This window comes from Symphalangus syndactylus, chromosome 7, assembly GCF_028878055.3.
Source record: "Symphalangus syndactylus isolate Jambi chromosome 7, NHGRI_mSymSyn1-v2.1_pri, whole genome shotgun sequence".
NCBI classification, from domain to species: domain Eukaryota; kingdom Metazoa; phylum Chordata; class Mammalia; order Primates; family Hylobatidae; genus Symphalangus; species Symphalangus syndactylus.
Genome location: NC_072429.2, coordinates 35,348,915 through 35,365,512, shown reverse-complemented (window position 1 = coordinate 35,365,512; position 16,598 = coordinate 35,348,915). Strand labels below are relative to the sequence as shown.

The 16,598-nt window shown below is 45.3% G+C and overlaps 1 protein-coding gene across 5 annotated transcripts in view; it reads left to right on the top strand.

Annotated features, from left to right (window-relative positions):
- Window positions 1-16,598, top strand: part of SLC36A1 (solute carrier family 36 member 1) — an 82,786-nt gene that overhangs the window by 36,513 nt on the left and 29,675 nt on the right. For 2 of the 5 annotated variants that reach the window (XM_055285572.2, XM_063642683.1), the window contains exon 11: window positions 2,377-10,741. The exons of the other annotated variants lie outside the window; for them this stretch is intronic. In XM_055285572.2, coding sequence (XP_055141547.1) covers window positions 2,377-2,648 — 272 coding nt within the window. In that variant the 3' untranslated portion in view covers window positions 2,649-10,741. Of the gene's footprint in view, window positions 1-2,376; window positions 10,742-16,598 lie in introns of those variants that run through there. 5 annotated transcript variants of the gene reach the window in all.

Below are 16,598 nucleotides of genomic sequence, written 5' to 3'. Positions count from 1 at the left end.
CTGGATCCTGGTTCCAGCTCTGTTGCTTCCTGTCGTTTACACCCTCTGGGCCTCTCTTTCCATAGGACCGTAGTAATATTGTGGAGTTACATACCTGTGAAACAGAGGCAGATTCACCTCCACTAGTGAGTGCTTAGCAGGGCTCTCTGCTGGGTACCACTAGACATTCTGCAGTAATGGAAATGAATGGAAATGTCCCATGTGTGTGCTGTCTATTGCAGCAGCCACTAGGCACCAGTGGTTGTTGAGCCTTTGAAATGTGGCTAGTGCGAATGAAGAACAGGATTTAATTTCATTTTAATTCATTTCAATGTAAATAGCCATCCGTGGCTATGTTGGACAGCACAGCTGCAGTGTAAGTGTGAGGCAGGAGGCATGAATCCACTCTTTCCCTGATGTGTGAGTCCATTTGCGTTGTTGTAAAGAAGCACCTGAGACTGGGTAATTTATAAAGAAAAGAGGTTTATTTTGGCTCATGGCTCTGCAGGCTGTACAGGAAGTGTGATGCCAGCATCTGCTTCTGGTGAGGGCCTCAGGAAGCTTCTAATCATGGCAGAAGGCAAAGGGGGAGCAGGCCTCACATGGCAAGACAGGGAGCAAGGAGAAGGGAGGTACCAGGCTCTTTTAAACAACAGCTCTCTCGGGGAGGGCACCAAGTCATTCATGAGGGATTTGTCCCCATGACTCAAACACTTCCCACCAGGCCCCACCTCCGACATTGGGGATCACATTTCAACATGAAATTTGGAGGGGACAAATATCCAAACCATATTACCTGGTAAGTCCTTGTTTCCACATGTCTCTCATCTTACTGCAGGGAGTGCTATTCTCTCTTGTTTGTTTTTATGGCTCCTCAAAAATCAACTTTAGACATTTCAGTTTAAAGTGTTTCTTACAAAATCTGGTCTCTAAATGCAATCCAGTCCTTTCTTCTGGTGCTCAGCCAAAGAAGCAGTGATCGATATAGACATTGGCTGCCTTGGACTGAGATGTTCTGGCAATCTCACCAGTGTGGTGCCTTCCTTAGAGTGACTCGACTACATTTTTGCTTTACAAAATGAACTTAGAAGCAAACCTCTCGTATAAAATGTAACCCTCTCGTAGGAATCAATGAGGTAGTAGATAAGCTCTGGATGTCTGTATCAAGGCTGGGAGCATCCAGCTGTAGCCCAGCAGTAGGAAAGACAATCTGTCAAACTACATTTGATTACTAACAGGTTAGTAACTAACAGGAAGTCATGCACTGTAGCAGGATGTACTTTTCATGGCCAAAAAGATGAATACTAATGATAACATTAACATGTAAGACATCCCTACTGTACACCAGGCCTTTTGCGAAGCACCTGCATAACCTCATTTGACCATCATCACATCTCTATGATACAGGAACAGTTAATATCCCCATTTTGCCAACAAGAAAACTGGGGAATAGAAAGGTACCATACCTTCCCCAATGTCACTCAGCTAATTAGCAGCAGAGCCAGGATCTGAACACAAGAACCTAGTTCCAGAGCCCACAGTCCTCAATAAACCTGTGAAACACTGGCCTTTGCCCACCTGGTGGAAAGATCAGTGAGATGGGAAGCATGGGGTCAGTGGGCACTAGGATGGGTGTATTCGGTGAAGCCTCCTCCTGCTTACAGCACTGTCTGGCAGTGTTGACAATGGCTGGTATGGCACGGAAGCCGATGGCACCTCCTGCAGCAGTGCACCATTGGTCTTTGTCAGTTCCTCCTTCCTCGCTCACCCGTGGCTGAGTTTCAGATGTGAGAGCCAGTGGGTGTCCTGACACAGAGATACGGTTGTTGTGTGGGGCTTCGCCAGGGGTCAGCCTGCAGATAGAACTGCTTTTTTTCACCTGTATCAAAATGCTCTGTGAAATGCGGTTTTATCACAGTGTCTTTCCAGAAGGCGGGGTTTCTTTTCCTATTTGGTTTCTTGTCAGTCAAGTAGAGATGTTTGTGTTGGAGGCTCCCTGAGTGGTAAGAAAATGAGCAGCTGCTCAGAAATGTCCACCTCCTTTTCTTCTCCCTACTCTCCCTCCTTGGGTAGAAACCAGATTGACCTGAAATGTAATTTGGTTCCTTTTGCGCAGAAAGATGGAAGTCATGTGCTGTAGCAGGAAAAGCTGAAAGCCTGGGGACCGGAGCCAGAAGATCCGGGTTCCGTTCCCAGTTCTGCTGACCTTGCAGTGGGACACCGGTTATTCCACGTTTCTGGGCATCTATTTCACAGAGATTGAACTGGACAATGTCTAAGTTTTCTTAGAGCTCTCAATCCTCTAAGATGGACAGATGCTGAATTCACTCAACAGTAGGGAAACAGACCTCTCCCAGCTCTGGGCATCTTAAACAGGCGTGTCCTCTCTCCCTGCAGGCATCTTGGCCATCCTCATCCCCCGCCTGGACCTGGTCATCTCCCTGGTGGGCTCCGTGAGCAGCAGCGCCCTGGCCCTCATCATCCCACCGCTCCTGGAGGTCACCACCTTCTACTCAGAGGGCATGAGCCCCCTCACCATCTTCAAGGATGCCCTGATCAGCATCCTGGGCTTCGTGGGCTTTGTGGTGGGGACCTATGAGGCTCTCTATGAGCTGATCCAGCCAAGCAATGCTCCCATCTTCATCAATTCCACCCGTGCCTTCATATAGGAATCTGGGTTTGTCTCTGCAGCTGCCTACCCCTGCCCTGTGTGTCCCCTGTTACCTGTCCTCAGAGCCTCAGGTATGGTCCAGGCTCTGAGGAAAGTCAGGGTTGCTGTGTGGGAACCCCTCTGCCTGGCACCTGGATACCCTGGGCCAGGTACTCTGAGGGCAGGGGAGAGGTAGGGTGGCAGACACACAGAAGTGCCACTAGTGACAGGGCTGCCATCGCTCACTTGTACCTATTTACACCCAGAACTTTCCAGCTCCCCCTCATCATGCCTCCTCCTTCCTACCTGCCTGCCCCCTGCTAGTGCACCTCACCCAACTCATTCTTACTGCACAGTTCACTTTATTTAACATTTTTAGTGTCCCCCACCTCATGTTTTCACCTTTTCTGGGCCAGGCATAGATTAACTGGGAACGCCCCCTCTTTATAAAGCTGGGCTGCTTTCTCATCTCTCTCCCAAATGTTGTATCTCGGTATTCTTCCTATTCGAGTGTCCAGGGGGTGGCTGGACCTACCTGGTCATTTGAAACAGGCCCCCCAAGCTGGAGTTTTTAATCTTGACTCTCTGGCTTGCTGTGACCCTCAAGGCAATGCTTCTCTTCCCTGGATTCCTTAATGTGGGTCACAGTACTGTATTCTTCGTTGCTTTAGCTCTTAAAACATATGAAGTGTTGCCTAAACTGAAAATATTTATCTTTTATTTAAAATCAGATTTTTGTTTTTAGACTGTCTTAGATCTGGGGCTATTACGAATCACTTCTTCTTCAGTAAATTTTGACTCGACTTCTGCTGAAAAGAAGCTTGCTCCAGGAGATGTCTGCATGGGTCCTCTGCACTCTTGGCTGAGGACTCAAAGGTTTTAATCAGGATCATCTAAAAATGTACCTCGGTGAGGAGGCACAGATTTTGCCTCTTGTTGACCAGCCTGGTTTTATACCAAAAAGACATTGAAGGACTGCAGAAATGTATGGGTGCACTGGGCCGAGGGAAGGGTGGCTGAGTGAGAGGCGTATAAAATGGGGCTGTGTGTGTGCAGGCCCATGTTTCAGCCTCAGCCCATGCCAGGTGAAAGGATCAGCAGTGCTCAGTTGCCATCGTGCTGGGACGACACCCGCTCTATTGCCACCAATGAGTAGCTGAGGTCAGTGTGCACAGAGTTTGAAATTAAGTTAATAGACTTTACAGCAGCTGGTCTGACACTACGTGCAGTGCTTGGTTGTTTACAATCAGTGGGGAATAGGGCAGAACCAAGTGCCCAGACCCACACTGCCTCTGTGGCCTGGACTTTGAAAGGAACCACTGAACACTAATTATGAGCCCTGTCTTTCCCCCAGAATGCCTCCCTGGGTTTCGCAAACAGCCTTGAGGTTGGCTCTCCTCAAGGTCAGCCTTCAGATTTGGGAACAAACTTCAGAGAAGGCAGAGGAAGCTACATTGCCTTGCTGTGGGCTGCCTCTTCTTTCCTCTTGGTGTGCGAAGTATTTCAGAAGGCCATTGATGAATTCCCCCTCCTTAGCTGTGTATGTGTGCATGTGTGTGTGTACGTGCGTGTGTGTGTGTTCCTGTGTAAGTAACAGACCAGACTCCTTTTCTCTTCTGTCCTGTCACCAGGCTCTTGTTTCACTGCAGTTACAGTTCGCTCTGAAAGTTGGTTGAAGGAGAGCAGCAAAAATGTATCAGGGGTTTTGCTTCTGTATTTCACCAAAGCTCATAACGGCTGTGACCCACCCACATGGCCCCAGTTTTTTCTGTCTCTTCTGTTCCAAAGCCAGGAGAGCTGACTTCCAGGTGCAGGGATGGGAAAGGTGGACTCTCATTGTAGTGACTCCCAACCTACCTAATAATTTGTTAACTTAGGAACATGCCATCATTGTTGACTTGTTCTTCCTTAGGAGAAGGATGCTTTTCACCCACCCTTTCTGTTCTATGGTGGACTCTTAACAGGTGCTATGTGACCAAGAATCTAGCTGGGAGTCGCAGAGGCCCTGTCTTCTGAAGTCTCAGGCTTAGAAGTTACCAAAGTGGGCTCAGAAACTGTCATCTCCTGGTTCCAAGTTCAGGCTCTGGCAGCCCAGCCACTATCTTAGCTGTCTTCCCCAGCGGTGCTAAGAGTGGTCTCAGTGAGAAGGTAGATGCCAACTGGAAGGCCAGACCTGTGTCTTGCCCATGTCCTCCTTGGTGGACGTTTCTGTTTACTCAGAGCTGCTAGAGGCCATCCTGCCCAGCCGAGTTCTGAGATTGGGACTGTGATGTTGGGACCTGAGGACTGGATGGTAGAATACTGGGGTCCCCCAGCTCTTAGCAAGATGCAGGCTATTGCTTCCACACCTCTGGCCGTGAGAACATGGTATGTAGGAGAGTTGGCTGTAGCTTTAGGATTTCTGGAAGCCAATTTGGCATGGCCTGTTTGATCTCTGGCTTGTGCTCCTGCTACACTGACAGACTGATTGCGTGGCTCTTTCAGAAGACCCAGGAAGGGCAGCTTCAGCCAGAGGACCTTCCTGGCTATGCAGGTGCACGGCTCTTAGGCATCAAGCAAAGGGTCAGCCAGTCAGTAGTAGTGGGAGGAAGCCCTTCCTCCTCTTATGCAAGCAGCTCGCATCCAGCCCAGAATCTCTTATGCAGCCCAAAGGGCTTCTTGAGGCAGAGAACCCTCCCCGGTGTCTTCCCAGGATAAGTAGAAATATGATCACAGAGCAACGGAGCAAAGGCTTTCACGAGTGTGAGGCTGCATCTGCTGGAGCAAAGGGAAACCGTGGGCTTTTCTGGCCAGGTACTCTTGAGCTCTGTGACCCTGCTCCTGTCACCCCAATTTCCCCAAGCCAGAGGTAGCTTTCTCAGAACCCCTTGGTGGTTCTCTCCTCCAAATGCTGCTGTTGGGAGCAGGCTTCCAGCTCTCAGTGGGCAGTGCACCTCCTCCTAAATGCAGACACTTGCTAGGAAGAGTGTGAGCTGGCATCTTCTGTTCACTCTGCCTAGCAGTTGTCACCATTCACAAGTGGCATTATTTATGTTGTGCTGCTGTCCAGCTGCTAAGATCCCTTCATCTGCACAAGCCCTGGCTAGATATGTGTGAATGTGTGGCATCATTTCACTTCAGCCGCCCTCTTCCATCTCTCCTCTGTAGCCAGATTCACTGGCTGATGCTCACCGTTCACTGTCTACCCCACGAAATTTAGTTTTTTCAGTAGTCTTAAAGTGTTGATCCCAAACAAGTACATTAGAAAAATCATGTTTCTTCTCTCTCATCTTACTTTTCACTTCTCAGATTTCTCCCTTCCTAGAACATTATCTCTGTTTAGCACTAATGTTCACCTCATATTTTTTGGAAGTGCAAAAATCTCAATTTATGTCTGTTTACAGCTCTCTGTCCTCACTGCTCACAGCAAGGGGTTCTGTATCAGTGGATTTTATTTTGTAGCTGCTGAGATGTTAAGGCAAGCCTCAGCATCTGCCCCCGTTGGGTCCACAATGCTGCTTCCTCAAAGAGAAGACACAGAGTCCAAGTGGCAGGACTTGAGGTTGGCTTCCACTCTGCCTTAGAAGTTAATTTTCCAAAGTACATTACAAATCTCTGAGGCCATTAGGGGAAAAGGAAGGGGTGTGGTTTGTCTTTGCAATTACGGTGAATACTTGTAGACAATAAGTCCAGCTGGTTGCAGGGCTATTTGCCCTGACAGCATCAGCCTGTAACATTTCTTCTCTTTCCTTTGTGCCACTGAGTCGTTCCCTGGCCAGAGGACATAAATGGTGCTGATAGGAGGTTATCAGAGTAAGGAAGGTAGGAGATATAGGTGCAGGGTGCCTGTCATTCACTGTGTTATTTGGTTTAAATCAAAGTGATTCTGGGGAAGCTATGTTCTTTCAGTGGATAACAAAATTGGTAACTCTATTGTAAAACATGTCAATGGTATGTGAAGAAAAATCAACCAATCAGTAGGTGTTGATAACTAGACAGTACTGTGTATGTTATGTGCCTGTGTGGATGTGCACTTCTGGCATGGTATGTGTAGCGATGTGGATCATGCCGGAGTTCATAGATCCTGTTTTGGGGTTTGCACATGGATCATATGTTAAGCTTTTTCTTTTCAATAAATGAATTTTATTTTTTATTTTTGAGAGGTTGCTGTCTGTATCTTTGTTTTTTTTTCTTTTTATACCACTCAGATCCCTTTACTAGATACTGGGTTAAATGTTTCCGGCTTATGCCACAGAGTTCATTTGGGAAAGTGGCACAAGCAGTAGACCCATCCATGGAATTAAGAGTTGCCCAAGAAGAAACAGACCAGGAATGGTTTTTAATTTTTTTTCTGTTAGACAATCCTCCCCTCCCTAAACCTCCTCCTGCTTCTCTGGAAAACTTGAGTAAGAATTTTCAGTCCTCTCCTTGCATAGCAGATGAGCCCACACGACAGCCAGTTTTATATGTGTCAACTTATAATTCAGTCAAACACTAATCCAGGTGTTGCTGCGAAGGTATTTTGTAAATGTGGTTAACATCTACCATCAGTTGCCTTTAAGTAAAATAGGTTTTCTCAGTATTGTGGGTGGGCCACATCCAATCAGTATAGAGCAAAGCTGAGGTTTCCTTGGAGAAGAAATTCTGCCTCAAGACTGCAGCATCAGCTCCTACCTACAGGCCTGCCCTATGACTCGCAGACTTGCCGGCTCACACGGTCATGGGAGCCAGTTCCTTGATCTCGCTCTCTCTCAGTCTCTCTATGTGTATCTATATTCACGTGTGTGTGTGTGTGTATGTGTATATATATCTCCTACTGGCTTTGTTTCTCTGAAGAAACCTGACACAACAGGTAACACTTAATTTTCTTGAAATGTGGAGATTAATTTGAGGACAGGACAATGGAAGAGATGACACCCCTTCCCTTCCTTTTTTGTCACTGAGTAGGAAAACACATTTAAGGCTTAAAATGTTTATTCTGTCACTCAATACATTTCCCCGCCCCCCAAAATACTTGAGAATTTGTTCCCACAGCAAGCATACAATCAGTTCTGTGGCAAACACTAGCCAGGTGTGCTCCAATTCAATTCTGACACTACCTGCCCGAAGATGGCATCAGATCCCACAGGATGAGGGCTCAGTCCCCAAGAGTGACACCCCCCACCACCACCACTTCCAGTGCCAATTGCAAGTACCAGGTTGTTTACCTGTGCTTCTGACTGGCTAAAAATTTTAAATCAGGGTTCCCATGACTCTGTTTTGGGGTTCGATTAATTTGCTAGAGTAGCTCATAGAACTCAGGAAAATACATTTACCAGTATAAGTTTAAAAACAGAGCCTTCAAAGAACACTCTTAAAGTATAACATTTTACCAAGACAGGAAGGTGGGCATGTAGTCTGACTATTTTCATTGTCATTATCATTTCTGGAACAGGAAGGTCAAAGAGATTTAGCAGCTATGCCCAGCCACCAACTAGTAGGTAGCAGCATTGGGATACACACACAAGTCTTCTGGTTCTAGAACCTGAGTGCTTCCCAGGGTGCTGGCTGCCTGTCTGTTGCAGCCTCAAGAGGGAGGTTTGCCTTGGGAATTGTCGCGAGGGTTAGAGAGAATGTTGTAAAGTGCCATATGTCGTAATCGCAAAGGGCTTATTAAACATTTTCTGAAATATTAGCTGACTTGTAGAAAACCAGGACTCCAAAGTACTTCTGCTTGTTGTTCTGGCTGTCCATCCATGCACTGATGTCTTGCTCACTTCCTCTGTGGAGGGCACTCTCCTCTTTTAGGTTGTCTACCTCCTGAATTTTTTATTTCTGCTCACATTTATACCTAATGGCTGTAACCCCTTCTTCCAGAAAGCCAGGGCCCTCAGGTAAGCCCATTGCATTACTGCATTACTACTGGAGGCATAAACCTGAGTGACAGTGGACTGAATTTGGACCCTAAGCCTGGGGCTCTTTGCTATGTAGGTTGCCTTCCTTATACTTAGCCCATTGCAGTTGTGCTGAGGAACTATGTGTGTCTTTAATGGGTATGCTTTACTAGACCCTTGGCCATTGGTCTCCTTTTTAAAAAAATGGAGTATAATTTACATGTAATTAAATTTAAATTTACCTTTTTCAAATGTGCAGTTCAATGTGTTTTGCATACAGTCATGTGACCACCATCTCAATCAAGATATAAAATGTTTCCTTTGCCCCCAGAAGGTCCCTTGTGCCGCTTTGCAATCAATCCCATCCTTACACCACTGAGCCCTTGGCAACTGCTAATCTGTTTTATCTGTCTCCAGTTTTGTCTTTTCTAGAATGTCATATAAAACCATTACATATGTAGCTCTTTGTGTCTGGTTTCTTTCACTTAACATAATCATCCTTTTTATATTCCTCCGTGTTGTTACATGTATCCGTAATTGGTTCTTTTTATTGCTGAGTAGTATGTATTGCGTGGATGAACCATAATTTGTTTATCCATTCATTAGTTGATAGTCTTTGAGGTTGCTTCAAATTTTTAGCTATTATGGCTTATGTTATTTTAATGTAAATTTCTGGTAAACAATTTAGAAACTGCCTCTTCTTTCTTCCTTTAAAACTCACTTCTAACTGCTGCTTATCAGAGTATGTTATGAGGGCAGCTTGAATCTGTGCTCCCCAGTAGCCATTCTCAAGTTTTGGACTCAAATATACTCTATATTTAATTATAAAAAAATTACTATTATGAATAAAGCTGCTATAAATACTCATGTACAGGTCTTTGTGTAGACCTATGTTTTTATTTCTCTTGGGTAAATACCTAGAGGTGAAATGATGGGGTCGTATGGGAAATGTGTGCTAACTTTTGGCAAATTATTTTCCAAAGTGGCCATTCCCTGTTGGATTCCTAATGTATAACAGTTACAGTTGCTCCATATCTTCACCAATACTTAATATTGTGGTCTTTTAAATTTTAGCCCTTCTAATAGGTGTGAAGTGGCATCTCATTGCAGTTTTAATTTGCATTTCCCCAATGACTAGTGATGGTTTGCACCTCTTTACGTGCTTATTGGCCTATCTTCTTTAAGGAAGTATTTGTTCAAATATTTTGCCTCCTAAAATTCAGTCATCTACTTCTTTTGATATAGGTTTTTTATTGGGAAATAATTGTAGATTACAGGAAGATTCAAAGGCATGGGAGGGAGGTCCAGGTCCAGAGCACTCTTCAGCTGGGCTTCCCAGTGTTAACATCTTACATAACTGTAGTACATTATTAAAACCAGGAAATTGACATTAGCACAATCCATAGAGCTGATTCAGATTTCGTTAGTTATACTCATTTGTGTGTGTGTGTTTGTGTATAGCTGTATGCAATTTTATCGTGAGTAGCTTTGTATACACCACCACCACAATCTAGATGCCTAACTGTACCATCACCTCAAGACTCCTTTATGCTACCCCTTTATAGATACCCACTCCCTTCAGTCCCCCAACATCCCTAACCTTCCCCAGAAGCCACGAATCTGTTCTTCATCTCTATAAGTTTATTCATGAAATTAATAATAATTCGATAAATTGAATTATGCTATATGTATCTTTTTGGGATTGGCTTCTTTCACTCAGTATAGTTTCCTTGATGTTCATCTAAGTTGTTGCATTTATCAATAGTTTGTTTCTTTTTATTGCTGAGTAGGGTTCCATGGTACTGATGTTTAACCATTCACTCACTGAAACAAATGTGCAGTTTCCAGATTTGGTTATTACAAATAAAGTACTATAAATATTTGTGCAATTGTTCCTGCCTGAAAATAAGTTTTAATTTCTCTGGGATATATGCCCAGAAGCCCAACTGCTGAATTGTATGGTGATATGGTTTGGCTCAAATCTCATCTTGAATTTCCACATGTTGTGGGAGGAACCCGGTGGGAGGTGACTGATTTGCGGGGGCAGGTCTTTCTTGCGCTGTTCTTGTGATAGTGAATAAGTCTCACGAGATCTGATGGTTTTAAAAAGGGGAGTCTCCCTGCACAAACTCTTTCTCTGTTTGCCTGCCGCCATCCGCTTAAGATGTGACCTGCTCCTCCTTGCCTTCCGCCATGATTGTGAGGCCTCCGCACTATGTGGAACTGTAAATCCAATTAAACCTCTTTCTTTTGTAAATTGCCCAGTCTCTGGTATGTCTGGTATGTCTTTATCAGCAGCGTGAAAACGGACTAATACATATGGTAAGCCCATTATTCGTTTTAAAAGGAACTTCTAAACCATTTCCAGAGTGACTACCATTTTACTACTCCAGCAACAATGTATAAGTGATCTATTTCTTCTGCAACTTTGCCAGCCTTTGGTGTTATCGCTATTTGTGGTGTTTGTTTGTTTTTTGAGACAGAGTCTCACTCTGTCACCCAGGCTGGAGTGCAGTGGCACCATCTCAGCTCACTGCAACCCCTGCCTCCTGGGTTCAAGTGATTCTCCTGTCTCAGCCTCTTGAGTAGCTGGGACTACAGATGCGTGCCACCATGCCCAGCTGATTTTTGTACGTTTAGTAGAGAGGGGGCTTTGCCATGTTGGTCAGGCTGGTCTTGAACTCCTGACCTCAGGTGATCCTTCCCAACACTATTTGTTACTTTAACCATTTATCAGATCCTGTGTTTTGTTAGATTTATACTGAAGTATTTAATTTTCTTTGGAGCAATTATAAATGGTATTTTTTTATTCCAGTTTCTGTGTGTCCATTGGTAGTACATAGAAATATAACTGATTTGTGTATTTTAATCTTGTATCCTGTGACCTTTCTGTACTCAATAATTCTGTGAGTTTTTGGTTAGATTTCTTGAGATTTTCTATTTAGACAACCATGTTGTCTGCAAATAGAGATAGATGTATTTCTTCTTTTCCAGTGTGTGTATCTCTTTTCTTTCTTTCTTTTTTTTTTTTTTTTTTTTTTTGTCATATTGCAATGGTTCAAATTTCCAGTTTAAAACAAGTGGTGAGAGTGAACCTCCTAGTCCTGTCCCTGATCTTGTAGGGAAAGCATTCAGTCTTTCACTTTAAGTATGATGTAAGTAGTATAATTTTTATAGAAGTTCCCCTCTATTCCTATATCGAGATATTTAAAAATCATCAGTGAGTACTGAATTTTGTCAAATGCTTTTTCTATATCTGATATGATCGTGTAGTTTTTTTTTTCACCTTTTGATATGGTGGATTCCATTGATTGATTTTTGAATATCGAACTGGCCTTGCTTACTTTTGGAATAAATCCTACTTGATCATTGTATACTATTCTTTATATTGTTAGATTGCCTTTCATTTTTCACTCACCCTGATACTTACTCTGACAGATGTAGAATCCAGAATAGTGCCTTTTTAGAAATGAGCAAAGCCATATGCATAACTTCTATTTTTGGAATAAGTGTACTTTTGCCCCAGGCTGGATTTCCAGCTGCTCTGGTGCTACAGAAAGGCTGCATGGGTTTCTTTAGGACAGAATTTCTTAACCTCACTATTATTGCCATTTGGGGCTGCAGAATTCTTTGTTGAGGGGCTTTTCTGTGCATTGTAGGATGTTTAGCAGCATCCTGGGCCTCTGCCCACTAGATGTAAGTTGTACCCTGCAAGTTGTGAAAACTAAAAATGTCTCCAGAATTGCCAAATATCCCTTTGGCTAGAGTGGGGGATGGGGTGGAAATTGCCCACCTCAGCTGCCAGGAACCAATGCCTGAGAACATTTAGCTCCCACCCACCTTTAGCTGGAGGGATGTCCTTTTTTTTTTTTTTTTCTTTTTTTCTTTTTTTGAGACATAGTCTTGCTGTAATCCCCCAGGCTGGAGTACACTGGCGCAATCTCGGCTCACTGCAACCTCCACCTCCCGGGTTCAGGTGATTCTCTGCCTCAGCCTCCCAAGTAGCTGGGATTACAGGCGCCTGCCACCACGCCTGGCTAATTTTTGTATTTTTAGTAGAGACGGGGTTTCACCATGTTGGCCAGGCTGGTCTCGAACTCCTGACCCCAGGTGGTCCACCCACCTCGGCCTCCCAAAGTGCTGGGATTACAGGCGTGAGCCACTGTGCCCAGCCGGGGGGGTGGGAATGTCCTTTTATTACGGCCATGGAACAAAGGAAAGTGTGTCAATATGGATACTACACAAAGAGCTGCTTTTTCAGTAGTAATGGTAAAATATCTCTAACATCTCCTGAACATTCACTATACCAACTACGCTAAGCCCTTTATGTATATTGTCTCCTTTAATACTCAAATCCAGTGAAGGAAAGTGCTGGTAATATCCCCACTTTGCAAACTAGGCATAAAAGTTTAAATGACTTGCCCAAGATCACGTTTCCAAAGTGGTGAAGCTAGGTCTGTCTGACATCAAACCTCATGTCCTTGCTGCTGGAATCTTCTCCCCTGCCAGTTAATTCCTTCATTCCTTACCTCACCTCCTTCAGTGAGCACAGCACATTTCCAAGCCTGTCTTTTGACTCCAGCCTGCTTTGCACCCTGCCCTCCATAAGTCACTCCCAGCCGTCAGAACTACCCACCATTGCCCAAATATTTAAAACCTCTAGGCCTTCCCTTTGGGATTTTCCCTTAGCCTAGCTGACCCTCCTTTCTGTGCTAAATTGGAAGCTCTGCTTTAAGACCCAGCTCAGATGGCTGGGCCCCTGTAGACCTTCCCTGGCCAGTTCAGTTAGAACTTACAACTCCCTCAGCAATGCTGTCACCTCCCTCCTCTGGTTATCCTCATACCTGCCTGTGCTGGAGACATGTGACCGCTCGGCCACTTTCCCCAGATTGTGAGCTGCCTGAGGGCACTGATCAATCAGATGAAATCTACTCCCACTCTGCCCTTGGGGGCTAATTATGTATCTGAAATCTTTGATTACTAAATTCAGTGTAGTCTCCTTCTGTAGTGAATAGTGCCCTGGCCTGGTAAGGAGGTGGCATCACTATATTGTCAGCTTTGTATCAATCTAACCAGGTAATTTTCTTGGTTGAACCCTTTGGATTCATTGAGGAATTTTGAGAAAAGTTTTAAAATTGTCTTTTTGCAGCTGGGTGCCTGAGAAAGTTCCTGCTTTTCATTCAGTGAAACAGCCAGTGCCCCTCTTCTAGAAGCAGTCAGAGGCTGCCCGAGGGTTTCCAAAGCCTGTCCTTAGACACCGCACCACAGGTGATGGATCAGCACCTGGGTCTGGCGCCCTAGCAGGCTGGCATTGCACCAGTGTTTCAAGTCGTGCAAAGAGGTTGAGTTGACTGTTCTATACTGGACCAGCTGCGGGCCCTGGGCACGTCACTCCATGCCTTAAAACTCTACCTGCTGGGTCTTTTTTGCCCTCTAGCTCTTTTAGAATCTTCGTACATAATCTTCAGTCCAACAGAGGTCGTTTTCCCCACAAGGCCTTTGGCTCTGCCCTTCCTTATCCCCAGATACTCACTTTTTGAGGGTTCTAGCCCAGACCTCATGCCGGCCTCGGAGATCCCATTTGCCTCCCTCTAGAGCACTGCCCTGATGCCTGGAAAATATATGTGCCCTTTCTGTAAAGGCTTGAAAACCACCCCTGTGACAACAACTGTGCAAGCCCTCCCTCATCCGCCAGCCCCTGAAGGAAGTTTCCCAATTCTCCTGTTTCCCAATTCTTACACCGTTTCTCCTGGCCAATCCCAGCTGTGTTTCCTTCTCCAATAGCAAGGCCTCGTCTGGCTCCTGAAACCACTCCTCACAGCAGGGCAGCAAGTCCCCACCCTGCCCCTCCCTTCTGGCCTGCTCCTCTAGTGATGCTCAAGGTTGCTGTGCCACTCTTAAGGTCCAGCCCCAAAAGTGGATGTAGGGCTTCGGGAGAGGCCTGGGGTTGAGCCCTAAGGTGAGCAGACCCCCACCTCCCCAAATCTGGGCACTCTTGCTCTGTGCCACCTAGAAATTAGCATGGCCTTCTCTTGGCTTGTTCTGAACTCAGCCTGCTCTGTTGCACTTGCTGCTGCTCATTAGTCCCCTGTATTTGTAATTTATTTCGCGAACCCAAACGTAAGGTGCACCTCCCAAGTCAGGCTGACCTGGATTGGAATCCTGGCCCTGTCACTCATGAACTCTGTGACTTACCTTATTTAAGTTACTAACATAAATTACGGGTCCCTCAGTTTATCTGTGCCTCGGTTTCTCCATTTGTAAAGGATGGTAGTACCTATCTCATTAGGGTGTTTTTGTTGTTGTTGTTGTTGTTGTTGTTTTGAGACAAAGTCTTGCTCTGTCACCCGGGCTGGAGTGCAGTGGCATGATCTCGGCTCACTGCAACCTCCGTCTCCTGGGTTCAAGTGATTCTCTTGCCGCAGCCTCCTGAGTAGCTGGGATTACAGGCACACGCCACCATGCCCAGCTAGTTTTTGTATTTTTAGTAGAGACGGGGTTTCACCGTGTTGGCCAGGCTGGTCTCGAACTCCTGACCTCAGGTGATCCAACCATCTCGGCCTCCCAAAGTGCTGGGATTACAGGTGGGAGCCACTGCGCCTGGCCCCTCATTAGGTTTTTGTGAGAATTAAGTGAGATAAGACGCTGAGTGCTTTCACAGCACCTGGCATAGCAAATGCTCAGTAAAAGGAGGCAGTAGAGGTGGTGGCTGATGGTAGTGATGGTCATGATGGTGAACTGCAAATCTGCCTGAGCCCCAGTGGTTTAGGATGCCGGGATTTACCTGAAAACCTTTAGGCCTCTCCGCAGGCCCAGTAAACTGGTCCTTTATCCCAGAGAGCCCTCTGGTGGCTAATCTGTGAAGGCGCAGGCTGCGGAAGAAAAGGAGAAGATGGGGCCTGGTGGGGAGAGGATGGAGGTAGGCTGGTTAAGAAGGCGTTCCCCATCCAGGAGAATGGGAGGCAGGGAGGTGCTGTGTGGACATCCCCAGACCGGGTGTCGGACCTGCGTTGGGGTCTTGCCCCTGGAATTCCGGCTGTGAGACCTCAGACAAACCCTTTCTCTATGGGCCTTAGCATGTGAAACATCAGGAATGAGAAGGACCAGGTCATTGTTTCCCAAAGATGAAGAGGGGGCCCCTGACAGTCATTTTTTAATCTGAATAGTTACATATTTTCATGGCATCAGGAAGAAATACTCTCAAATCCTTTAATGTAGAGATATTATTGTTTAGAGATGAATAGAGAATATTTTGTAAACATTGAGATATATATTTTAAGTATTAATAGTACAAGTTGTATTCTATCAGGGCAAAAATTGTGAAAGTGATAAGCAAAACAACAGAAATTTGGGCAACACTGGACAATTTGTGATCTCCTGCACAGTCCTGATAAATCAATCCTATCTGTATCCTATCTGTCCTTTTTTGTTTTTTGAGACAGCGTCTTGCTCTGTCACCCAGGCTGGAGTGCAGTGGCACAATCCTGGCTTACTGCAGCCTCCGCCTCCTGGGTTCAAGGGATTCTCCTGCCTCAGCCTCCTGAGTAGCTGGGACTACAGCCGCCCACCACCACACCCGGCTCATTTGTGTACTTTTAGTAGAGATGTGGTTTCCCCATGTTGGCCAGGCTGGTTTTGAACTCCTGACCTCAGGTGATCTGCCCACCTTGGCCTCCCAAAGTGCTGGGATTACAGGTGTGAGCCACACACCCGGCCTAGTATTATTTCCTATCATACTGGCCACCATTTATTGTTTATGCTTTAATAAACTTTCCATTTACATGTATTTCTCATGACAATATGAGATAGCTATTATTCCCGTATTATTTACTATCTTCATTTTACTGAGGAATGAGAGGCCTAACTGAACTTTGACAAAGGAGCAAAGGCACCACAATGGAGCAAACAGCCTTTTCAGCAAATGGTGCTGGACAGCTGGACAGCCACATGCAAACAAAATGAATCTAGACACAGTTCTTACATCCTTCACAAAAAGTAACTTAAAGTGGACCATAGACCTAAATGTAAAATGCAAAACTATAAAACTCCTAGATGATAACATAGGAGAAAACCTAGAGACCTTCAGTTTAGCAATGACTTTTTAAATAAAACACCGA